The sequence below is a fragment of the Apteryx mantelli genome, chromosome Z, assembly GCF_036417845.1.
Source record: "Apteryx mantelli isolate bAptMan1 chromosome Z, bAptMan1.hap1, whole genome shotgun sequence".
In the NCBI taxonomy this organism is placed as follows: domain Eukaryota; kingdom Metazoa; phylum Chordata; class Aves; order Apterygiformes; family Apterygidae; genus Apteryx; species Apteryx mantelli.
The window spans coordinates 46,940,983-46,967,847 of record NC_090020.1 but is presented as its reverse complement, the minus strand read 5'-3'; the positions used below and the strand labels follow the sequence as shown (position 1 = coordinate 46,967,847).

Sequence of the window (26,865 nt, the reverse complement as noted above, 5' to 3'; positions counted from 1 at the left end):
CTTATGTTCATTAATGGCTCGTGACAGGTTACTGCAAACACAAAGCCTGGATTTTTTTAGGATTATTTTTCTTTAAGACTTTCCCACCTCAGACATGACACCTAATAAAACACCCACCCATGAGCTCCCACAAGAATCCCATCGAGCAGGGCTAGGGTGCCCGGCACATGCCCCCGTTGAGCCGTGGAGCACACTGGTAGCACAGGCAGGGCACCCGCGAGGCCCGCTCCCGTCACCTGAGAGCAAGGTGGCGGGAGTCTCCGGGTACCTGAGCACACCCGCGATGCTCCAGCTCCTCCCCTTACTCATTTCCCCATCTACACCGCTTCCACCTCATTAAAGCACTAACTGCCTGGAGACATGCGCTTGCTTGAGAGCTCTTTAAAGCACTAGTTAAACGTAGCAGAAGCCTGGTACTTTGAAGTCAGCTTCCATCGACATCAATGCTACAATCACTCTTTTAGGTATTTCTAAGCTGCACTTCATGTTAAAAGGGAAGAACAGCTAACAATACTGCATTAACTTAGCCCTTGCTTATGGGAGAGCAGAGATGGGGTTCAAGTTGACAAGAGCATTGTATTTGAACTTAAAAAAAATCCCAACTAGTAAAACACAAAAAAGCTATTCAAAACAACCTACTGACAAGCTTTCAAGATGTTTACAACCCACATCAGATATTACCTTTTCAGAAAAACTCAGTGCTTCATGTGCAAAGCATTTTAGAAGTCTGGCCAACTATTTGGATACCTAAGTGACAGCTAAGTACTTCTGAAATTATGACTCTAATTGGGAATGCTAAGCACTTTTGACATATGGCCTGTAATATACAATCTATTTATTTTACCTCCTTTTGGATGGGGGCCAAGGAAGAACAGGATTGAAGAAGCATATTACAATTTATGTATAGTGTAATTTACATTTTATCTACTCTGTTTTTAGTTGTTTTTTTTCAATTTTGAGAATGTACGTATTCAGGCACATTTCAGGTCAGCCCTCTAAAGCCTAAAAAAGATTTGATTCAAATGCAGATACACTGAAATCAATGTCATTTTCACTGATGCTTAAGTCAAAAAAAAAAAAAAAAAAGGCACAATAATCTGTGTGCACAGTCATAAGAATTTTTTTTTCAGCAGCACAGTTAAAGGCATTTCTTCAAGAGAAGGTTAGGTAACTTTGTCAAAGTCACAAAGAAGCAAGTTTACCACTTCTCACTGACAGTTACTGAATTTGGCCCTCTATTTTGACATTCATTTTGACATATTCCAGAAAAAATTCAAGTGAATCATTTTTAGCATTCAACACGCATACACAGTCTCTATTTACTTTTCAAATCTGAAACAAAACCATCACTGGAATATTTATGCCTATAAATAAAAAATCCTGTCCCTTTATGAAATGGCATAGAAAAAAAATTACTGCTACTTTTACTATCATTCTTTTCCCCTCACAGAACATAATTATTTCTTGTAAGGGTCCTCTTCCCTCAGCCTCAAGCATAGCTGCTGAAGAGCTAAAGCAATTTCATGGGACTTTGTGTTGCCATTTTATTTGTGTGTGGCTTTCTTTGCTGACTTTTTTGTAGGCTGTACATGTGCTTGTAATTTCACCTCTATTTATATGGGTGTGGGGCAGATTTGCATGTACATATTGCCATATGCTGTTCACAAGCACTTTGTAGCCAGAAATGACATACGTCTTTGTGAAAATCTAGCTGTACTGCTGGACCAAAAGCACAATTTTAATTCACCTTTCTAAAGTACAGTCTTCCTCATCCTTATAATCCGCATAGTTCCGAAAATCTTCTCTTCTTTTTCTCCTGGTCACTTAAGTCTGGCATCACATTCCCCAGTGATTTATTTCTGGCTTAAGACTACTTTTCACTCAACATATTCTTTAGTTTATTAAAATGAAAAAGTCGTGGGCAGAAATATCTGTTCTGAGATAGACTAACATATTAAGAAATACCTTCTTTGGACACTAGTTTATACGGGCTTTTCCCAAGATAACCCTAATGCACATCCTTTAGCCCTGTGTAAAGTCTAGAACAGAAGCCATTTAGTAGTTTGGATGAAAACAATACTATTGTTCCTGATGAGAACAAGCAGCTGGTATGGTCAAGTACCAAGTGGTTTAAGGGCCTGTAAGTGCACACAGACACCAAATCACCCTTACAATAAGTGCTGAGCAATGCACAGAATTAGGTTCCTGATCAACTTTGAAGCAGCATTTGCTCCTTCGATTTAGAAGGCAGAAATAACACAGCACAACACGGCACAACACACAGGTTGGAAAACTCCAGTGGAAACGAACATTGTGTTTTGTATCCCGAGGACTCTGGCAGCAAACCAAAATATTTCTTTTCTGAAAAGCCAGAATACTTCCTCAGACAAGCTAGAGCACATTTGTGGAGAACGGCTCTTTCTGCCATTTTCTTCTGTAGGGGACATTTCAGTGGGAATGTATCTCCTCTACGGCACAGTCCTTACGATATGCATTTCCCAGGAAGTTTGGGGGGGGGGGGGGGGTATGTGGGGGGGGAACCGAGCACAGCAGGGAGGAAAAAGTTAAAGGGACTACGGTCACAGTTCTGCCCCACGCAGTACCCCAACCAGTCCCCTATCTAAAGTAGAGCGGAATTGATCTTTAACCTCCTATTCCTTTTGGCAAGTGTCCGCAATGCCTAGTGACAGTAGCATGCCCGTACTGAGGAAAAGAAAGGACAATCGGGCTGCTCAGCCCATAGAGGAGAATGATACTCTAATGAGAGTATAATTCAATGCCCATAAGGTGGTACTTTGACATTTTATAATACAAACATTTTATTTTTCAGTGCAGTTAAAATTATGTATATTTTTAGCTGGACAAAATTAGTGCTTTCTTTTTTTTTTTTAACCACAATAGCTAAACCCTTTAACACCAAAAGATTTTTTAAATCAAAAATGTAACCAGTACTTGACATTTTCATATTATCTATATATATGCACCTACAAGCCCATGCAATCCATATGCACACAGTTGCTAAACAGGTACTTGAGAAATATAGGAAAAAAAGGTCAATGAGTAAAGCAGCAAACATCTCTACAAAAATTTTGCTTTTTCTAAAAGAACATTACTTCTAACCCAACACTCTGCCTCAGAAAAAAAAAATTAATAACAGATTCTTCACTGTAAATTTCCCGCATGCTTATACTAAGCCACAGATCTCATCAAGTTCTCAGACCTCTCTTCTACTGAATTCATCAACTGCCCAGTACTAATTAAGGGGGATGGAGGGGGGCTGCTAAACTCCTTGTCACAAGAGTCCCCAAACCTCTCTGAAACAGAATCCTCCCTGCTGAAATCTTTTAAGTTTTATGCTCAGCAGAAGCCTTCTCTATTACAGTTTGACTATTAGACATAGTAGGTCTCTCGCGGGAATAACACTACCTCTACTGATTTTATCATGCCCTTTTCTTGTGAAATATTTCACTGAAAATAATTGGAACTTAATGATGCTTCAGAGGAGTCTCTACATGAGAAAAAGAAATAATAGGAAGAAATGTTATGTTTGAGACTATAACTTTCTTTTCACAGGGTCCTTAGACATTCAATGGGAACTATCAGAGCCACCAATCAATTAATTTTCTAATCTCTTTATAATGAGCTTTCTTCTCCTTCAACCCTTGTTTGTCTCCTTTGTAGCAAACAGCTGATTTTTCATGTGTGTTTTGATTTTCTTCACTTTTACCACCTCAAAACACAAAAGTGAAGGAAAAAAAGGGAGCTAGCCATAATAGAATAAAATACAGCATGTCTGTTAATTTGTTGGAACATGATAAGCTCAGAAAGTAATATGCAAGGAAACTGATTTTTGCCTGTACAAAACACATGAAAGCGTGAAGGTCATATTGACAGTCTGCCCTGCATTGCTCTTAAACCCTGTAATATTCATTTTGACATCTTTCTTATCATTCTGGTCAGTTCTTCACACACTGTACTGAGTTCATGGAAAGCTCCTACAGTATTCCACAGAATTACTTGCAGATGCAGAGACTATTAAGTGGTCACTTAGACCGTTTTTTCCTGGAGATCTAAACAGTGCACATAAAACCATCTTGAGGAAAAAAAGGCACAATGCGGGTGAAAAAGGAAACCATGAAGCATGAGGACAAAATGAACCAAAATGTGCTAAAACAGCAGTTAGACAGATATCTCACTGCTGTTACTGGAAATTTGGACTTGCCAAAAAATTAAGAAATATGGAGCCAGTTTGATTTTTAACCTGTCTGCTTTGTTGATTAACCTATTTCTGCTCTTAAAATGAACTACACCATCTTGTGTCTTCACTGTATAATTTTATCAAAGAGGCGACAAATCATGCCAGCAGTGATGGTCTGTGCTGAAGTGGAATGTATAGTAAAATACGTTTTTCCTCAAACGAATTGCTGAAGCCGTTAATCTTTATCTAAGCGCCCATAATAACTGTTTTGTTCTCTGTGGCAGTTTGGAGAAAAAAATATCTTCCAGAAAGCACTTTGGCAGCCAATCTGCTTGTTATAAAACCTGGAGAAACATTTGTGATTAATATAAATTACTAATTCCACTTTTAATGCCTAAACGTGACAGTGACTAATTTACATAGTTTCACTTGAGTTCCCACTATTTCAAGTGGGACCGTGAACAAAATACTCTTGCACTGGTGTGTGTTTGTGAGCAAGGCTACCACAGGGGCAGGGCCACAGATGAGGAAGCCAGCTTACGGCAATAATTTCTAACCGTGCTTCTCGTGGCTTATCAGCCCGCTTAGGCTGGAGGAAAGGGTCAACAGTAAAAGCTGTCTAACACCTTCTTATAATAAGCTGGAAATGGCACATTTTGTACAGGCATGGGAGCTGGTTACAATAAACTGTGAGGCTGCAAGGCAGCCGCCACTTCTGCCGCCTTGTTGGCAGCATTGCTTAATGCTACAGTGGGAGATAGATAAAACGCTCCCCACCTAAAGTGTGAAACCCAGAACTACTGCAAAGAGACGTGGGCAGGAACGTGGGCACTCGACAGTATGCTGCCAAACAGCTGCCAAGCAGACACTTCACTCTTCACAGCTGATCTGGTGATCCACAGATTACATCAGTTAGACCCAGCCAAGAGATAAAACAATCATCAAAAATAAATAATATCCCACATCCCAAGGCTTCAAACAACTAGTTCAACACCAAATAGTTCTTTTTCTATAAATGTACTTTAAATGTATTCTTATACATGATTATCCATTTGAAACTTCAATAGAATTGTAATTTTGCCCATATATATATTCAACTGCTAAAATAACAATTTTAAAAGTCTCATGAAGTGTAAGAAAATATGAGAAAAGAAATTACTAAACAACAACATACTCATGTCAGTTGTTCGTGTCTGAACTACACAGCACTCATCATCCTCACTGGAACATATCTTCATTTCTGAATAAAGACATGCTTTGCTTCTGTATCCTCCTCTGAGGAAGAAATGCATCTTTCTACCTTGCTGATGCACCTTTGGAGCTTTGACTATGCTGTTCCTCCCTTTAACCTCTTCATGGTGTTTACAGAAAAGACCTAAAAAGTTAGGTACCCAGCTCTAGCAAGCACCAGCTAGAACTGCATACCTAACTCCATGGAGCCTGTACCTGAGAGAGATGTAGGGGGAAAAAAAAAAAAAGATCATGACTTTTCTGTGCATCACCAGCCAGAAGCAGAGAGATGTTAATACTAAGTCCTTTTCAAGAAAAAAAGGCTGCATTCTTTTACTGTCCCCTGGATGCTAAAACATGCAAAAAGATGTATTTTTTCAGCCTGAAGCTACTGTCTTTCTGTTCAGGATTTCTCAGGAAGAAATACATGCACACGTGCACACAGAGCAAGCCTTACTCCAGCTGCAGCTACAGATCCTGACTTCAGTCCCAATACAAGGCCGTGTTACAAAGTAGCTCATTCTTTCCATGCTTCAGCTGAGCATGTTCTGCAAAAACGCAAAATATTTTAGTGAAGTCCACATGAAGTTTTTAACAACACAGACATCAAGATATAAGACGACCCAATTGTTACTAAAAGCAGATGTGTCAAAACCAGAAAAATTTCAAGCTCCCGTCTTCAAAATATCTCTGTCTAGAACTCTTAAAACATAATGCAAGTTAAGCCATTCCTGTGTATTTTTCCCTGAATACATTTTGAACACCACTCTGACTGAATTGTCAGGACTCTTTTAATTGATTAATATACCACCATTCTGATTATCCTTCAAGTAATTAAGATCATTTCACACCCAGATGATCAGCAACAGCAACGTTATTCCCCATATCCATCATCAGGAGCCTGGTTACTTTTGTGCACAGAGGTATGGCATGAGTGAGATTCTGATACACCTTCAAGCTATTCTTAATTCCCTAAAGCAGTGCTGTATCTAGCTGGCTATACCACTTGACACTTTAAATATTAAATATCCATGATGCAAAAAGAAAGCCAGGGAGATTTTAGAGGGAGTAAAAATCTCATTTGGCCAACAAAGTGGATTTGAGGATGACCTACCACTTTCCTAAGGGAAAGTGGGAACATTTGGAAGCCTGAAGAGATTTTTCAGTAATTTTTCAGAATAAACCTCTTTTACGCATTACTGAATACTCTGACTGAACAATCTTATTTTGTGTGATATATATTGGCTTGTGAAGAATCTTGGGAGATAACAGTACTAACTGCATATGGCCATTTCAAGCCCAGAGTCTTGGCCACCTTGTCTGAGAAGTTTGCATTACTGGGGAAAAAAATTCACTTGAGAATTCTGTAATATTCTCCTCTTTACAGCATCTTGCAATATCAGAGGGACAGGGAGCTTAAAAACAAGCTTGCTTCCTTTAAATCTAAGTATTTATGAAAATATGGAGTTCAGTGTGGGATATTAACTTACAAAAGAGAGAGAGCATCATCCAGTTGTTGCTAATGTTGAAGATTTTGTTCACTGAGAGGATCTGGTTTTGATCTATTGGCTGCAGGAATGCATAGACCCCATTTGGATCATGACATGCAGACGGTATCAGCAGAGAAAGCACTGTCTCGGTAACACAGCCTGAGCAACAGGGAGACTAACATGCTGATGACATGGAGGCAATGAAGTACAACACTGTTATTCCAAATGTCACTGGTACGTTATTTCCATTTCTGCTGGCATCTGCTCCATGTTACAAAACGAATACTTCCAATACAACAGCTCATTAAACAGATTTCAGTTTGCTCAGAAATCAAATTACAACAATGTTAGAGAGCTATAAGTCCTCAGGTAATTATTAATAATACTCTCCACTTCTGTGAGTTCTTTCATCCAGGGAATCTACGTGCTTCACCTTATTAATCTCATAACATCCTGGTGAAGCACTACCACAAAAGAGTCTCACCCACCACTGGAGTGCAGCCATCTCTGAGATGGGAAGTAGTAGCTGTTGAACATCAAAACTGATTTAAAGCAGGCAATGATGAATGGTCCATCTGTACAAAGGATCTAAAGGGGCTATATGCAATTCATTCAATTGTATTTCCAGCAGTACACTGGAATTTGCATACTAACTTCTAAGAAAGTTACAACTGGATTTTTACAAAAAAATGCAAATGTTGAAGACCACAGTAATCCATAGCCACCAGTCTGGAACACTTAGTTACCATGCTCTCTAAGGCAAGTGTGTGCCTATGGATTTATCAAGCTCCTAATACTCCTTGGTGGTCTTTTATCCAAGTTGTAATCAATCTACCTTCTTAAGTTCTGCAATTTGATAGAATCATATAAAAACATTCAACACATACTTTATTTCCCTGCAAAATGAACCGGCCTTCTTCCAGCACATTAGATGAGAAGAAAAAAAAGGACAGAGGAAAAAAACCTGTCCCTCACGCTTTCTCTCTTGTGGGCATTTCCTCATTCTTCTAACACCAATACCAGTAGAAAGCAACCCAAGCCAGTGGTCCTCCTACAGGGGTTAAGACCTTGTACAATATGCTCATGAAAGTAACAGATGCGTAGCATATCCTCCCCTCTTTTATATTTCTGCTGCCATCAGGATCTTAATGGCACTTGAATTTTTGAAGCACATGAATCCAAATCATCTTTCAACTTGTTATCTGAAAGACATTCTCTTTGAAAAGCTTAAACAATAGGGACCAGCACTTCTGTGGGTTCTCTCTTCATTTTCTTATATGGATTTCTCCCAAGTCCCAAATTATTCAACAGCTTTTAACACTCCCTTTGAGGATTTTAAGAACACTACCAACGTCTAAATCTATTAGACTCTGGTGATTGTCTCTGCTTTCTTTTTAGCAGGACCAGCACTTAATTCTTCTGATGCTTTCTAATAGAAAGCAGTTCTTTAATCTATACATGACGCTAAGCATGAATTCCCTTTTAAAGGTCACCTTCCTTGTCTGTCTAATGTTATCACACAAAAATATTTTTTAAAGTATACATTTATCAAACCCTTTCAATTGCTTTGATTTCATTCAGAACATCTTGAGTAATTCAGGTAAACCAGCTATCAAAGCAGGATTCATACGTACTAGAGTGGCATGTCTGAGCCATGCTGTCAAAATAGCATCAATGTTTATGCTGATCAGATCTTGACTGAAAGGTTAATGGGGGACCTGGTGATAAACAATATTCCCCAAAAGAAAAGTGCAATTAACACATTAAAAACATCTGTAATTCCCTCAGCAACCCTTAATAAATGTTCTTCAGTTAACCTTCATTTTTTAGCTCTTGGTGCAAGCCAAGATGCCTGGAGAGAGTTCCAGAAGGGATCTTCTGACCTCCTGTCTTCAAAAAGAAATGAGGAAACACAAACACCAGCAGTATTCTGCTTTAACTAACACCTGCAGAATGGAAGACAGACGGCCTTTTTTCACTTACTGAAAGACAAATCCAGTCTTTACTTTCCAAGCGAAATATCTGCTACTTAAATTAATCATTCCCACCGGTAGAAATGAATTTTAATAAAAGTTTAGCCTGCAGAGTAACTATAGTGACTCAGCTGTCCCCAATATAAGCTTAGTATGGCATGCCACAGACTTGCCATCAATCTGCTCTATTCATTTTTCTAGTGCTCATACAGGTCAGCACTTTCTAAAGCTAAAGGCCAAACTTTGCCCCAAGCCAAACATTAGACTTTGAATCTCAGGACTGACAGGATCAAGGGGAAAAAAAATATCCCAAACTATGCCTCTCACACCCCAGAATTTATTGATAAGAGAAAAAGAACAATTAGCAACTTTGCTGAAAGTTCTTCTCATATAGTTGCAGATTGTGGCCAGTGGAGAAAGAAAATAATCCATTTTCATGTATGGATAGTCTCGTTTTGTCTTACAGAAAAAGTACTGTGGACAGATGCAGCCAAGGACACTGTGAGACAAGTAGCACCAGCAGTCTGCAAATGCCCAACTTCCCTAGCAAAGAGATATACAAGGTATACAATAGTTGTTTACAAGAGATGACCAATTTTATCATAACGGCAAACAGGAGGACAGAAATCCCAGAAATACAGAAAATAACCATCAAGATGGAAATTCATTTCTCCCCCACAACTCTAAGGCCCCTCTGAAGAAGAATCAGTATCAGCTCCATCAGTGAGCAAAAAGGAGCAATTTTTATTTACGTAAAAGCAACCCTGCATCAGGCTGTCAGTGTAAAGAAACATTCATATGGGTGGAAACATAGATAAAGTTTGTCCCAGTATTTCCTTTGAATTTCCAGATGGTATAAATTCATTTATGCCAATGTCAATTGGTTGCTATAAGATTTGACTTTATTGGAATAACAGTTCACAAAAACCCCATATATTCCAAGTGTTGGATGCAAAAGAATGTGTTTCAGGAATATTACTAGTTAATTATTACTGTGCTACCCATGCTGGAATATGATAATATCAGTATCAATATCAGTAACAGTTGACTTCCTCAAAAAAAGTAAGTAACCTAATCATCATGCAAAGGAAGTAACCTAATCATCTACCATAACCTTTGGCTGACACTAATATTCTCCAAGATGCGAGAGTTTGCACTGATTTCTTTACAATATCTCATTTTCCAGCAGGAACTTCCTCACATAAATCAGACTCAAATCTTGAGAAGTTCTGCACTCATACTCTCAGACAGCACCTCTTATCAGCAGACTTACAAGTCAGGGGTATGAACAGTTGTGCTGACAACACCAACTGGTTCTGAAAAAGCAGTGTTTCCTGGTCCATATGAGGACAAAACATTTTTTTTTGAATTTGACTTGTCTGAATTATTTTTATCAAGTCAAGTGTTTTTATTGAAAGGGAAGTATAGTTTTTTGGGGGGAAATCACACTTGACTTTTCTGATAAGAAAAAATTAAAGTTCATAGTCCTTCTGTTTTGTGCTCCTATTACATCAACCTAAATCTCTGGCAGAACATGTGGAGATCCCTAAATCAAACAAGCTTCTCTCAGTGAGTTGGGCCTCTTCATGTGAAACACTGATAACTACTACTAATCAGCTGGTGCTTCAGCAAGAGCGGCAAGCTCTATGTGCCTGTTTAATATCATTCTTTAAACACACATAAAATACCAAGAAACCTTGTTAATATACTATAGTTTATAGGACTTCTCTATAGTTTTCTCCTGCATAGCATTACAGGCTATTCAACCTTGTCTCTACAAAGTCCCCAAATCCTTCCTATACCCAAACCAATCCTAAATAATAACAGCCAAGCTGGCAATTTGTGAGGCTATTTCAGGTTCCTAGTCATGGGGAAGTTACTTTCTTAATTATGTGCTAATTTTCAAAGAAGTGGCCAATGTCTTTCCTACGCTCTCTGCCGATTTGTGTGGAGATATGTACGGTTCCTCCCCTTGACCTAGACACCTAAGTTCTGTCAATAATTCTTTGCTAATAAATAAAAATCCCTACTGTCACCACCAAGCAGTGGTGGTTTCATGTCCTCTTCCACCTCCAGCAATTCTGCGGCTGACCAGGTATTTCAGCTCAGATTCTACCACAAAAATCTCTGGTAAAAAGAAGGGAATAGGAACTAGGCAACTTGACGATAAGGATTTTAAAGTACGTTTACAGTGTCGAGACAAGAAGCAAGTAAACTCTACCCAAAATACCACCCTGCAATCACGAAACATGGTATTGCAGAGGACAGAGAAACTGCAAGCGGATCAGAGGAGACACTAAAGGAAAAGTAATAGGGCAAACAGACACTGAACACCTAAATGTAAGAACACAAAATATGGCAGAAGAGCGAATACAGCTAAGTTCAGCTTAACTGGCATGAAAGAGTTCTGACTCTTTTGGAGTCAGAGTTGTGACTGGCTCAACAAGAGTTCAACTACAGACCTTATTAATAAGGTAAAGATTAACTAACTGCTTTAGCAATAGGTAAAGATAAAAGAGAAAGAAACAGAGACATTATAAACATTCTTTTCTGTTACTGCTTTTTCCTTAAGATCTTCTGAGTCACAGGAGCCTCCAGAAGCACGCAGATGGTTGCAATGAGATAGTCCAACCACGCTGGCAGCTGTTAGAGAAAAACGACAGCAGGATTCGAGCAGTCTCACAAGTTCTTGGAACACGGTGAGGACAACTTCCAGTCTCAGCCATGGAATGAGTTAATAGAAGAGAGACAACTTTCTATTTGAGATTCTGAAAAATCACAAATTCTCTACTAGAGAAGCAGCTCAGAACAAAACAGAATGAAGTCTGAATAAAAGTCATCAGGAGATAAGAGTCAGAAATTTCAGGAAAAGAAGGAATTAGTGCAGAGAAACAAAGATAATGGGGAACAAAGATAAATTTTAAGGAAAATCAAGGGAATAGGTAGCACTAGGTCCCCTGAGGATACATTTTAAGGGGAAAAGGAATACAGGAGAGCAAGAAGTGATAATAAAGAACTGTATATAAAACTAAGCACAGCTTTACAAATTACATTTTTTTTAACTTAATCACAAATTTAAAAAACCACGAACAAGTTATTATTTAAAACCATAACTGAATCCAAATCATAAGAGCATACTATCCTGATGCGGTCAGGAGCAATATGGTTACACTAAAAGCTTCCTGAATCAATGATCATACAAAGAAATGGTGACAAGGGCACACCATTAAAGATGATATAAAGAAACAGCATAAGCATCTTGAAACAAAATCAGACAGACACTTACATGGGATAAAACTAGAAACAAGCATTAATTTAAAAGGTCACACAAATAAGCCACAGGTAAGACAATGGGATTTTTAAACTACAAAAGGAATTCTTTTCTCTATAAGAAAAGAGAAAGAACCACAAGTTATATATTATATAATTAGATAAGTTACATATAAGGCTGTTAATCACTAGCAAACGTATTCAAGACCTTGTGGGGAGCAGGAGAGCAGCCAGAGGACTGGGAAGAGCAGCAAACCTATCTGGTCTCTTTAGAAGAGGGGGGAAAAGGTATACAGAAGTCTATAGTCAAAATGACGAAATGATTAAACAAACACCACATGTACATTCTTAGGAGGATAAGATGATGATAAAAACATGGATCTGTTATGAATAAATCATATCAAGCATTAGATCTTTGACAGAATAACTGGACTGAGGGTACAGAGGAAAGCAGTACATATGATACAGATTAATATTAGTAAGACTTCTGATACTATGTTCCATGATATCCTCAAAAAAAGAGAAACGGGATCTAGCTTAAATCGACACAGGAGGTTGGTTGAAAAACTGCTCTCAGGATCCTGCAGTAATCCGTCCCAAGTCTAGTTCTAGCAGTATCTTCTTTTTTCATTAACTCCGATTTTATATTTGCTTGCCAAGTTATTATTGGTATTTTATTCAATACTAACTACCTTAATAAAAATAAATCACCCATCATTAAGCTGTCAAAGTATTGAAAAAGATGTCTTCATTCTGAATTACACAAAAATCATGTATTTTATGATCCATTTTTGTCCTTCCTTGTTTTTGTGTTTATCATCCCTTGTGCAATACCCCGTCTTAACCTGCAAGCCCAAATTTTTTCTCCCTTCCAAAAGATTAAAACCACAATTATGCCATGAAATATTTAAATTCTGCTTTTTCTATACTCCACTTGCTTCTGTTTCAGCAGTAATATTATTTTGTCTGTGACTAACATATACTAACCTTAGGTGAGAGCCTGCTAAGAACTAAGTAAAAATTGAATCTTCAGGTCATGTTTTATTATTTACTTTCCCTGTCCCCCACTATGAGCTCCCTAATTAAAACCACCTTTTTAAAGCTAATTTCTCTGTAAATATTTAATAAGCTTTTCCTCTTTAAACTCTATTAGTACTTGTTGATTTCATGTCTGCAATGCTGAATTCATTTCTTCAAGGTAAATTTGATACCAGAAAGTTACTTTTTCCTGTCTTTTCCTAGAATGAACATGCAAAGAAAGGAGATCCAATTTAATCCGGGCAACACGTGAAGGCACGACATAACAGACAACAGTGGCAATTTTAAAAACAAACGGTTCGGAAAACGAGATGGGGATCGTTTTCAAATTATTGCACTTCCCCCAAATAACAGAAGCAGCAGGGGCAAGTAACACCCTTAAAAGGCAAAGCAAGGAGATTTGCAAATAACAAATCTTTTCCAAACAGCACCAAACAGACAGTAATTAAGCGAAATACCTAGCCAGCCACTTAGTATTCCCGTCCTACCAGAGGTCTAGACTAAGCCACATGCTTTGAGCCCCCTTAGCAGACCACAGCAGCCTGGCGCTCAGACCAGCCAATGTGCGGGGAAGGCAAAGGTTTCAGATCTGCTGAGGAAACGCAGCCTGCCCTTGCTAAGCAGCGATTTCCTCAATATACAGCCACAGAAAGGTAACAGGGGCAGTCTCTGCAGCCTGCGCTAGAGCGCCTGCTGACAATTTTGATGAGGAAACAAGGCACAATGTTTCACCACCTTGTTTCTTCGGCACAAACTAGGAGAAAAACATACCAGGACGGACAACTCTCCCCCGAGAATCTTTGCATTTAATTGTTGCCAGTGTACTGTGCTTCTCTGCAACTGCTACGTTATCCACCTTGTTACTGGCCTCAGCAGAGTAAAAGATGAAGGGGAAGAAATATTTCAGCTACAGAAAGGAAGAAAAATGTTTTGTCTCTCTAAAACATGACTAAAAATTTAATTTCAGTGAATAGCAGGCCAATATGCTACTAGCCAATGAACAGCTCTTTGCTGCTTATTTTTTTGCTATTTTACCTTTCATTAAAAAAATAATTCCATCTAAACTCAGTTGAACATCATAAAGCTCGTCATATTTTAAAGCACTTTGGAACAATTATTTTGAAGGGAGTTCTTGACAGCTAAATGACTCTATTAAATGAATGTTACAGAAAATATATAATGATTTTTAGTGAAATATTGAATTTAACCACAAATGAGAAAAGCAGTCATAAGCACCCTGAGTGTATTTCAATAATAATGTCTTGCCTCAGAGTTCAATGGACTTTGTATGTTTTAACAATGAAGCCATTACCTAGATAGATCAAGCTGAGATTTCTCATTTTTTTCCTTACTTCCTTGTTTGGTTTTCACCTTTATTAAAGGTTTCTCTGTCTTTTTTGAATCTAGAAAACCAATAAGGAAGTTTTTTATTCTTGCAGCTACTGGTGCCATGTCTGTGCTGCATTTTATTGCAACCACACGATGTTAAGGAGGCTGCATTGCTTAGCTTAAGTATTCCTGCTTGTTATACTGACAATGCTCAGGAACTGAACTAATCCCAAACAAAATTCAGTGTCCACAGAGAGCCTGATACTGTAGTTTTGAGAGAAACAAAACTGTTGAAGTTAATGGGCAGCTTTTGAGAGCAAGGTGACCAAGACTAGGCAAACGCAGTACAGAGTTATTTATCCTACAACACTCTCCATATCGCTCTGATTTCTTATTTGTTACGTGCTCTGAAACAGCACTAGGGTTTTACATGATTTCTCATCACCATACCAAAACACAGTTTGGAAGTAATATTAGAGTTTAATTATTCTTTTTCTGATTATTATTATTATGCTCCAGCACAAGAACAAGGCGCTGTTCTGATGCTGAAATACCACTCATTAGAGAATTCTATTTGCTGGAAGAAAAAGATACGAATTGAAAACAATCCACCAGGACTGTATTTCTCTGTATATTTAGAGAAGGAAAAGAAAAATCTTAATGCTGAAGAAGTGAGGCTGAAAAATAGGGATCATATGTATTCAGTTTCTGTGGAGAAATGAAGAGGAATGACTGTTTCACAGTAGAAAGGCCAACTACAGACATGAAGGCAATATTTCTTGGGATCTACAGCCTGTCTAAAGCTTTTAACTCTCTAGTCTAACACTAAAAAACACACAAAAAATTGTAGTTGTAACAATCGAAACTTGTTGGGAAGTAGAAGATTCAGGTACAAAACAAATTGATGAAATAAGATCCTCGTTGGAGGATTAACCAAACCACACAGTTGAAGCAGTAACAGCTACATAGTGGGTTTGTAAGAATCAGGTAGCTCAACCCATTGGTTTTTAACCTCCTGACGTTTTTATTTCTTTAGCCCCAGGTGTTATGCTGTGTCTCCTCTCAGTTTCCAGCCCATTTGTGGTGCCCAGAGCAATGCTGCTGCAGGGCTCCTTAGAGAAGGGCTCTGAGCCGACAGCGTTCCCCATCATTTACCAAGGCAGGTGTGTGAGCTCATTCATACTAATTTGCCTGGAATCTGCTCCCACTGCGTTCCACATCCCACTACACTTACAGAAACAGCTGCTCTAAGGGAGGAAAAAATAAATAAATAAAAAAGTAAAAAAGAGCCCCTTGGCTTGATGCTAGTATATTTATCCTCAGAAACTATAACTTTAAATATTGCTGGACTATTGATATTAGCAGCTACAGCACTTACAAACTAAACAGCCTTCACTCTCCTTGGATGACAAATATTACAGTGACAAAAATATTTAATTTGAGCAAATAACAAAATCTTTTGCATATGAAATCCCTGGAAGTAATTATTTTTCCTTGTATTTGGGGAGAACTTCCAACCATTCCTTCTCTCTCCCTCCCCCACTTCAGACTGTTGGAATAAATATAATAGTGTGTTTTCCTTTAAAAGTCAGCCACGGTTCAGTGAACAGGCTGACATGTTATTTCATGTGAGAAAAGAAGCTGTGCTTTTAATCTCATTTTCACTCTTGATTCCTAGCTAATGTATCTGGGGATGGTTAAGTCTGCATTCACTATAAGACATCTGCATCACACACGGTTTGGCCCTCTGTATTTCCACAGAGCATAGGTGAAAAATTAGCTACGTTTCTTGCACCTGCTATGCAAAAATGATAAATCTCCGTATACTCACAGATGTAGAAATACTCCCGGCCTGGCCTGAACTCAAATCCTAGTGAGAAGGGAGTGAAGAGCTGGAATTTTTCTGAAAACTTCAATGGTCCATTTGGGGAATGTGGCCGATTACACTCCCACCTCTTGAATCCTTTGGAGGTGTGATCGCAGGAGCTGTAACCATCAAAGTTCACCATGTAAAGAACATAGCGTTCGGTCTTATCTTCCGGCACTGAATCTTCATAGTGAGGGCAGAACACATCCAGATAGTCGTTGATGCACACGTCGATGTGGTAGTCACCCCTCTGGAATCTAAAATGAAAGCAAGAATTCAGACAAAAGCAGAGTTAACTCAGGACAACCTTCTTGTAGGATAATGTTTTCATAAAAGGGGCATCATTAATGGCACTTCATTTCACTCCAGCCACACACCTTCACTCTTAAAAATAACCCTCACAATTCACCAGGGCTATCAGAGACTGCTTATACAGGACTATGGTCATATGATCTTCTGGATACAGGTTTTGCTCTTTTGTCTTATAGAACGAATCTCTTGCTAATGCATACCAAGTTACAGGCTATCTTTCCCTGTGGCTTACTGAATAAACAAAGGAAGAAAGTGTCTGCCTTATTCCTTTTATTTTTTTAATTGGAGAAAGAAGCAAGGAGAAGCAAAAAAGCCAAAACTGTATCAGCCTCCCCAAATCAGTGTCTATATAAATATCTACAAATGCACAAAAATAAACAAACTAAACCCATCCTCTTCTCTGAATCAGGCAGCAATCATCCCTTTGTTGAAAGCTGATTTGACTGTAAGTACTTATACATACTACAGCAGCACAAACAGGTTTACTCTTTCTTCATTATTAGCAGCACTTTGTCAGGATGCAAGCAAAGCCTGTATTGCTTTTTAAAGATATCTGAAAAGCAGCGCAACTCCTCTGCCAGACTATACAGTGGAGACATTGCTCTGTTCAGATAAAAGGATCCTGGGATACGAATTATCAGCACTCAGCCTAATGTGGCGGTTCTGAATGAGTGCCAGCTGCAAAATGCAGCACAGGGCATCAGCCCAGATGCACCGCATTATCACCACCACTGAAGACTCTGTAGACTTTTTTTGGGGGGTGCGGGCACCCTGTTTTCTTCCCTCCAAGTGTCACTTCCATTACTTCTCTAATGCCTGGCACAGTATCTGGAAGAAACTACGGGAACGAATTCACTGCCTCCATGGGAGCCTACACCATGATGGATTTAATGATTCCATAAAGCAGGTCTGCACGTCTATCCAGCTCCCTGGGGCAGCCAGCGAAACCAGCCACTGACCTACTCCACCTCAGACCGACTGGGCTCCTTGTAGCTTCTCTCTTTCATGGCTGCAGTTGTCAAGTGTATCACAGAGCAATAAAAAGGCCATGACAGATTTAACTATAATACTTCTTTTTAGCTGAGGGGCATATTTTAAACACCTGATGGGCTTGAAATCTGCCATCTGGATCCTTCTATCTAATTTCAGAGAAAAAGCAATGATCTGCCGCCCCTCCGAGGATAAATTCAGAGCAAACTATACCTTTTCATATCCCTACAATAATTTAGCTTCAATAAAATAGCTTTTTAAAGGGAAAAAACTGAACACGCATCAAAGCATGATATATCTGTATAATTTCAGCCAGTGCATAGCCTCATGGTTCCATTCTGTAACATGGAAAGTCTTTCTGAACCACAGTCATTTCAGCAGAACTCATATTCATCTAAATCATTAGCTAGAAATATATTTTTGTACTCCAGTGCTTACAAAACCTGTCACCTGAACATCTACTGTCTCAAAACATTTGCAAAGCTGTATTGTTTTTAAATTGGTCTCTTTTTTCCATATCAGTTAACAGCATGCCATTTCTTATAGGTAATGAAAAGGAGCATCTTTTAAGCTCTGAACAGGAAAGTCTAATTCTTGAAGTGATATCTCTATTTTTTTCATAAAATTATATTTTTAGTAAGTAAAAATGACTATCTATATATGCATGCTTGTTTTAACCATACAGGTGACGGACAATGCAAAGTTTTCTGCACTGTTCCCAAGGTTCCCTCTGGTACCATGCTGTGCCTTCACAATAACGCCCAGTCGTGGTTTTGTTACGGAAACTACATGCTTTCAGAACTAGACTTAAATAAATGCAGACATTCAGGATCAGACTGGTCTCCTTAACTTTAGACTTTTACAATACAAATGACCTTATGTGAATGGCTTCTCCAGGTTTCCTTTAAGTCAATGAAGAGAAATAGGAACTTCTAGAGCCTAATTCATCTGACCTGTTTAAGCCCAAGATGCACCAAGACAAGAGGAATCACATTCCAAGAGCAGCTATTTCTCTCCTTTAACTAAAAGGAGAATCTAGACAGATATTTCATAGATGGATTCTACACTGTAAATGGCTAAATTTGAAGGGATGAATCCTACCACGTAGTCTATGATAATGGAGATTATAAATACAAAGAGATAGACAACTTAATTTGTGATCAGACCTTAAATCTGCATTAGCAATGAAACCAAATTTGTAATCTGCACCACTGAGCTCTTCCACCCAATAATGCAAACAAGGAGCTCATCTTATTCTGTTCTGGCAGAGTCCTCTACTGTATTCCTTTTAAACAAGCAAAAACTCAACCCAATTTTCCTCTTTGATCACTGTTATTTTAGCAGATTCACTCTTATTTCTGCTTCCCTAAGTGCTGAACCAGTTGACTGTCTTCCTTCTTCCCAGTAGAGACACAGCTAGACATGGATAGTAGAGGAAGCAAGTACTAACTGCAAAGCAGATCTGAGGATAAAGTATACAACTAAGTCATTTTTATCTTACTGTCTTTCCCTCCCTCTTCCCCTTTCCCCTGCACTGCCTGTACGTTCATTCCACAGTCATTTGCTGTGGCCAAAATACATTTAAATTTACGTGTCTAAAAAAGAAAGATGTTGCACATTTAAAGTGATCTAAACTGGCCTTTAGCTGATACTGCTGCCACAGCAGTGAACCTGCTCCAGGGGAAACATGTACCGAGGTATTTTATCAAGTAGCTCTGAGTGAAGTCTCTTCACTCTGTAAATATAGTAACAGCAATACTGAAAAGACACACAGGGGTTATTAACCAACTACAAAGCAGAAAGCAAGTATTTATTTCCCCTCCTGTAATGCTTTAAAGAATTCAGGAGTCAAACCTTTAGCCTATGTACTAGAGAGAGATATAGAACTACTTTTGTTTTTTTGCCAGAAGAGGCTACAAAACTTGCAGCCTGCCCCTTGCAGTGAACTGAGAGACCACTCTAATTTCTCCAGGTACAAGGTATTTTGCTGCACTTGTGTTCTTAAAGAGAAAGCCCAGAACCCTCCGCCCTGCACTGAAAGGTGGGAGGGGGGGCCATGAGTGACTAACAGCAAAACTCACCAGCTCAGGCTCCTCAGAGCTGTTAAAGGCAACGCTTCAGAAACACATTTCCAAGAATTTTAAACCACATCCAAGAGGAAAACACTCAACATTTACAGGCTGAAAATCCTTTATTAGTAGTGTAAAGCCAGGTATTAGAGTGAAATAAAATTTCCACTTCAAGTGAAAGGATTTATCAATGCTATGTATGTTGAGGAGCACAACATGTAAAGGGAAGGTGGAATTTGTTTACAAATATCATTTGAGCGATGATAGGAAAAACAGATTTCCTACAGTCTGTACTTAAGGCATAACAAATTTCTCCCTTTCCTGTCCCTTTCAATACAGGATGGAAATCTTGCTTTCCTACAGTTTCTAGCAATGCTCTTTTGCTTCCTCACTTAGGCTTTAAACCCTGTAACAGGAGATGCTTGCCTGGACCCCTGTGCCCTTCTACAACCACACAGTGATCAGGATCTTTGTAAATCCCCTTATGAGGAAGAAACCAGTCATACCTATCTTTTGCAAAGCAAAATATAGTAGTGCAATAGAAACCAACCACAAAAGCTTCCCCAAAATTCAGGCAGGACCTTCTTGCAAATAATGCCATTTGTCTCGCTGCACTCTGGCTTATGCATAGCAAGACACAGCTATTCTTCAAACATAATTAACCTTTGTTTTCTGTCAGGTGGCATTCAAACAGCGTCTTGGAAACTTGCATACTACAAGGCTAGCTATTAGGCAGTAGGGCTATAAAAGCCACTTCCAAGACAGAGACAGATACTCAAGTAGCTATACAAGTACACAAAACTTTGCACGTTGCTTCCAGCAATGACAATCATACAGACATTTCTCTGCTCAAATGCCACTGCCCAACCATCCAGATATTCAGGACACAGCAGAAGAATTTCATGGCAATTTTGAGCAGAGAAACACAAGACCATTTTCAAAATAATTTTGTCCTCTGCATTCCGTTTATCCATTAATGCAAGCACAAGTACACAGTCTGTGTGCATGCATCTCTTCATAATTGTAATTTCTGAAGCATATGCAGCTCATCTTGAATTTAATAACTTTGCTGGTCACTGAAATAAGTGATGATTTATTTAAACAGACACTTAGAACGCAACAAGTTTTGCTTACTGCTCTTTGTTTCTTTCTTCCTTTCCTTCATGAAATAAACACTATAAAAATCCAGTTTAAAAACAGCGCAGATAACACTAATTGCCCATTATCATTTAGATAGATAAAAAATTGCCATAGCTTCTGCTTGTTGCTTCCCATACAAATCTTATTAGTTAGATTCCATTGCCCTCCCTGTAAAATAGACATGCCAGCTGTTCTACTTCAAGATAAGTGCACTAGCAAGTTTTCCTCTTCCCATGTCAACCTTTCTTTATTTGGAGTCTGTTCTGTCAAATGTAGGGGGCAAGGCTTCAATGCTAACCACAAAAGATGTCAAATAACTGCTTTAACTAAGAATTATGAAATTCTGATCTTCATTCTAGCATCAGAAGTCATCAGATGCAAATGGCCCTGAGTCTGCTGCCCTGGAGCTTGCACAGCCAGTAACACCAGTGCACAGAGGACACTACTAAAGGTGAATGCCTCATACCAGTTCCCCTGCTTTCAAATGATAGTCTAAAATGCAAGGCAACACCAAAAAAATTCAGTGAATAGATTTATTCTAAGAGCAAATAAAAACTGTAACCACTCACAGTTCTTCACAAGCAGCATAGCAGGAAGATGCTTGCTCTGTTCCCTAAGGAAACAAGGCTTCTGTGAGCAGCGAGTGTTCATACCCCTGTACCTGCTGGCCACTCAGCCCCTCCATCCAACTTTTGAGGCCACTAAGCCAGTTTCAGCTAAATTTGATGGAGACAGAGGGATCTCAAAGATAAATCCATTCCTACCAGTATCATGAAAATAAGCAGCCAGGCGAGAAGATCATGTAAGTGTCCCAGCAAAGGCTGAACCACCAGGAGATTAGATGTTAACAGACACCAGAAAGATCTTTTACAAATGTTCTAGCCACAGGAAAAGCTTCAGCTGAAAAAATACAGAAACTGGTAGAAAAGTAGTTTTCCTTCTAGTAGTTAGGTTGGTTATGAAACCATTGGGGTAATTTAAAAATGGAGAGATGAGTATAAAGTGTTTTGTATATTTGAATATGCCATAATAAACATGCCGAAACATTTTCTGGAAAACGCTCACATCCTTTAAATGGAAAACATTTTGATTGCTTTTAGGATGGGATGTCGTCACTCATTTACCATTCCCCACTACTGAGCCCGCTCCCACCAATTGCCTCTGTTTAAGTGGCAAGCTTCACACTTTCAGCCCATCCAGCGTTCAGCTCACACACTGTCACTGTAGCACAGCGGGGTAACTTGTGCCTCATTAGTCTTTGTTCTTTCAGACAGTCCAAGCCTCTCATTTCATCTAACTTAAAGCTGCTACGTGTGATGGGGGAAATCTTGTGGTTGTTAATTATCTGAGGGGTTCTGGGATTAAGCGCACCATTTTACTGCAGATAATTTTAAAGATGCTATTTTTGCGGTACCCAGAAATAACCCCTTTAATACGTTTCTGCTCTTTTTACTGGCTTTGTCACAACATTTAATAAACTCTGTTCCCATAGCTCTGCTGACATCACCACTGATTCTGATGCACAAACAATGAAGTAATCAAAGAGCCATTTTAAATTTAGCTCTATTCAAACCAAACGAAAATTCAACATTTTCCAGATGCTGAGTGAAGTGGGTTTGTTAAGAGTAGCAAACCAGTGACATTTTAGAACTCTAACAGGATATTACTACCCTGAGCAAGCAAACACAAAAAAGGTAATATAAAGGAGTTGTCTGTGACCTTTTAGCCCTATAGGTTACAGTTTCACAAGTTAAGACAAGTTCAAAATATCATGAGAAAAGACTGGGGTGGAAGCAAAACACTGACTGACAAAACAAAGAGGAAAAACCTGTAATCGAGACTGTTGTTCAGAAAAAAGTGTTCAAAAATTACGCCTAGACAAGAACGCAAGTTAAGTACACAATGCAGAATGAAAGTTATTCTCTTGTCATTAAGTCCTCTACTCAATTATCATTTATTGGGGTAATTAAACTCTGGGAAAGGATGCCAGGCTAATTGTTAGATTATGATAATTACAAGCCTTTGCTGTGCTATAGCTGATCAAAATAAGATGTGGTCACACGCACTCTGCTAAAGCTTCCTTGCAATCGTTGGGCTTCCCTAGGAAACCAGGCCACTTATTACTAGTTCATTATCAATCAGGCAGAGAAGCTTATTATTTGCAACCTTTGTTTCACTTTCCCACCCACTCTGCCGGAACAAGTCTCCCAGAAGGTTGCGCCCAGGTCCCTGCCTTTGCCTGGCTCACTTCCATCACAATTACACAGCCGAGCAGGATCAGGCTCCCGCACTTGAAAGAGTTCATCAGACTTCAAATTACTGTTTCACAACTGGCAGCAGGAGCCTATCGCGTTTCCCAAAAGAGCCAAGCGATCTCGCTGCCTTTCGCTTCGTCTGAATGTGCCGCAGCTCTACCTTCCCCTTTTACTCCTGCTGCATCCCTCCCCAGGCTGGGAGATTTGTCACACTACTTGGATTAGACCAAAACCCCAAAACCAAGACAAACAAATATAAAAAAGGACCACGTTAAGCTGGGCTTCGTGAGAAAAGCATCAGTTTTATGTGGCTTGTCTTCCCTCAGAAACTCATCCCTTTCCCCCTTCTTATCAGTCAACAGAACAAGAGAGACATTGTGCTTTCTTATTTGAAGGGCTGGTTTTCTTTCTTGTTAAATAAGAATCAGGATTCTGATCAGTTGCCATCTTATCTGGTGCTTCATACTACCTATTTAAACCAGACAAACAAATGTTCTACTATTGGGAATAGAACATAGGAATAAAGATGAAACAAATCATTTTGAACAAGCATTTAGGTTTTTCAAGAAAAGAATTCATTAAGCACTGGGTAGCTCTGAAAATTTAAAGAATGCTGGGCCAGAACATAAGAAATTCATCAAGAAGTACCAAGCTTTTGATAATTGTTTTTATTCTGCACTGATACAAAAACTAGACCTTTTTAAATGTCAGAAGCACCCACCCCTGCACAGCCAATTGATTTGGGAACTTTCCTTGGAGGAGGCAGGCCAAGGTTTAAGACATCAGTAAGGTAAGTGCTTGAGCCTCACCTTCTTGAGCTTCATTTCTCCTGTGTTAGTGAAGTGCACAGCCATTCTGTAGCTGACCACTTCGAATCAGCTTGAGAATCAACTCATTGTCTTTAATGCCCAGAACCCAAGAAACCTTCAATTAGTCTGGTAAAAGTCAGTAAGGGTTTTTTTTTTTTTTTTTTTTTGGGGGGGGGGGGGACAAAACAAAAACAAAAAACAGCCAGGTACCCACAAAATTTGCATTTTTTAAAAATAAAACCTGATTGTTGAAAACTTCCCAGTGTGCCTTGACTGAAACACGTCCTCTGCAAAACAAAAAAAGCCTACATCCACAAGGAGGTGGTTTCTATTAGCAGAATCATGGCAAAAGGCTGCAAAACACAGGAGGAAAGGAATAGGTTTGAATGGAAAAGGGATATGTCCTATTTTAAGTGTAATAGTTCTTTGATGCCATATAAGGTATTAATTCCCTTAACCTGAAATAGAGACCTGAAATAACTTGTTTTCTGATTCTACTGCTGAACAAGAAGTTCAGCTGCATCATAACAGTTCCCAATGGCATCTAATTTAAAAGCACAGAATATCTTTTATTTATTTTTATTCTTTAGAAGCTCCTTAAGAAATAAATTGTGCAAAAATGTGTTTACTCCACTTACTGTTAATAATTTCCTCCTCACACTCACAACTATGTTTATTTGTACAGTCAGGTCCTATACTGACTTTTTGTAGTCAACATTGCAAAAAGATATGTGTTCAACGGTAACGCAATCATTAAAAAACAGAAACTAATTGCTCTTCACTGGGTACATATGAAGAGAGGAGGAAAATAAACAAATCAGCATTTATTTCTCACCTATAAATCTGAGTACGTCAGAGATTCACAAGTACTGCAACACCCTCACCCACTCAACTTCCCATCACTCTGCACCTCCTAATCTATAAGATGGGCATTTTTCATTCTGTTTATTAAAACTGTTTCCTCAGACTCTGTATTTATAAAAGGACTTTGGTTCAAAGCTGGCACACGCAACTTTTCCCTAATCCCTAAGAATTTTTTCTTTTGCTGCAACTTCTGAAGCAAAGCTCTTATTGCATCTTTGGGGTTCAGTGGCACAGTCGTGCCAAGGATGATAAAGTAAGAGGGTGATATGGGGCAAAACATCTCACAGCATTGATCCCAAAGAGGTCAGGCTCTCATCTGCAGCCTGTCCCAGCTCCGACAGCTTTAATCCCCTCTACTGCAGCCTCCACCTGGCTATTGATTTGCTACTGCTGTGGGCATTTAACTTACTGAGATGGACAGAGAGAGAAGGAGGGAGGAAGGGTAAAGGAAGAGTTATTGCTCTGTCAGAGGCATCACTTAGACTTACAGGCTGAACTTCAGTGTTGAAGACCATAATCTGAAAGGCACCGCACCCAAACAGATACTAAAGGCAGCCTGGGATTTCTATTTGGAGCCTCTATCCAAACCGAGTCCGTAACATCTGGGGCAATGCCAGTCTCTTTGTTAATTTGATTTATGGACACAAGCTCATTATTTGTGTTCACATTAGTTCTACCCAGTAATGGCATTCTGGAGTTCACTTGTAACATTTATCCCACTTTATCTGAGGTGGAATGAGAAGAGCTAGTAATTACTACTCACATATTTCTAAACATGGTCATCAATACCATCCACACATGACTCTTCATTTATCTACTTTAACACTAACACCACACGAGATGTCAGCTTCTTCTTTTATTCTGTGCTATTGCTTGGAAATACAAAATGTACCTTGACCACCTCCGCCCTATGCCAGAAAATGTTTAGTTTGCTGATTCATTAGCAAATCCGCCCTTTCTAAATAAGCAAGAAAGTCTCACCTGATTTCTGCTGCACTAACACACACTTTACAACCAGTCCCATTCAGAGTTTAAATTCTTAAACAGTAAGAAAAGAAAAAAAGAAAAAAAAAAAAGAAACCAGATATAATGATGAATTACTACTGAAGAGCCCAGAACTGAGCTAACAACATGTGTTGACCATGTGCCTAACCCAGAAGACACTGTCTATCAGACCCGATGGAACGTGCTTCTGGCATTGGCATTTGTCCCCCTGCCTGAGGCGCCCTGACATCTATTCATGGCTACGGAGAGCGGTGCCCTGGCTGCAGAAAGGTCTTGCTTCTCACACTCACAAAACCACGGGTGACAACACTCGCACAACGCGCAGGCTGACCTGCACACTGAATGACAGATCAACCGCAGTCTACTTCCACGATGAAGTGTACATAACACAAGCCATCTTTGCAAATTTATTTTCTCACTAATATATTAAAAGCAGATTGCAGAGTGATAGCTAACACACAAAAACTGAAGTCTCCACCTCTTGAATACTGCTTGAGAAAAACGCTGTATCAATTTGCACCAGTGAATACATGGTAAGTACTTGAGAGGAGATAAACATTTGGATAACAGTGCATATCTGTTGTATACACAGCTACAACTGCTGTTGCATAAGAAATGCGTTTCTTCAATATTAAGCTATATCTTCTCACAATTAATCCCTCAGTCTCTCAATTTACTTTATTTCAAATGCCTTGTGATCAGCTTAGAATTTTAAGAATCGGACAGCATGATAATCTGTAACTGGTAAAATGCAGCTCTTAATTTTTTCTTAATTTTTTAATTATGTAATATAAAGAAGTGAGAGTAAAATGTCAAAAAAAAAAAAAAAAAAAAACAAAACAAAACAAACCCACACCTAACATCAAAAACAGACCTAGAAACATAACAAGAAATTCCAGTATCAGACCAACCATTTGCTATGAAAAGTTCATGAATAACCCACTTATTCAAATACATCCGACAAAAGCTATTTGAACGTGTTCAAGTAAAACAAAACAAAAACTCCCCCAAAGTCAAAATAGCTAA

General features: G+C 38.9%; 1 protein-coding gene across 3 annotated transcripts in view; it reads right to left on the bottom strand.

Annotated features, from left to right (window-relative positions):
• Positions 1-26,865, bottom strand: part of EFNA5 (ephrin A5) — a 215,616-nt gene that overhangs the window by 24,176 nt on the left and 164,575 nt on the right. For all 3 annotated transcript variants that reach the window (XM_067315244.1, XM_067315246.1, XM_067315245.1), the window contains exon 2: positions 16,360-16,652. In XM_067315244.1, coding sequence (XP_067171345.1) covers positions 16,360-16,652 — 293 coding nt within the window. The remainder of the gene's footprint in view (positions 1-16,359; positions 16,653-26,865) is intronic.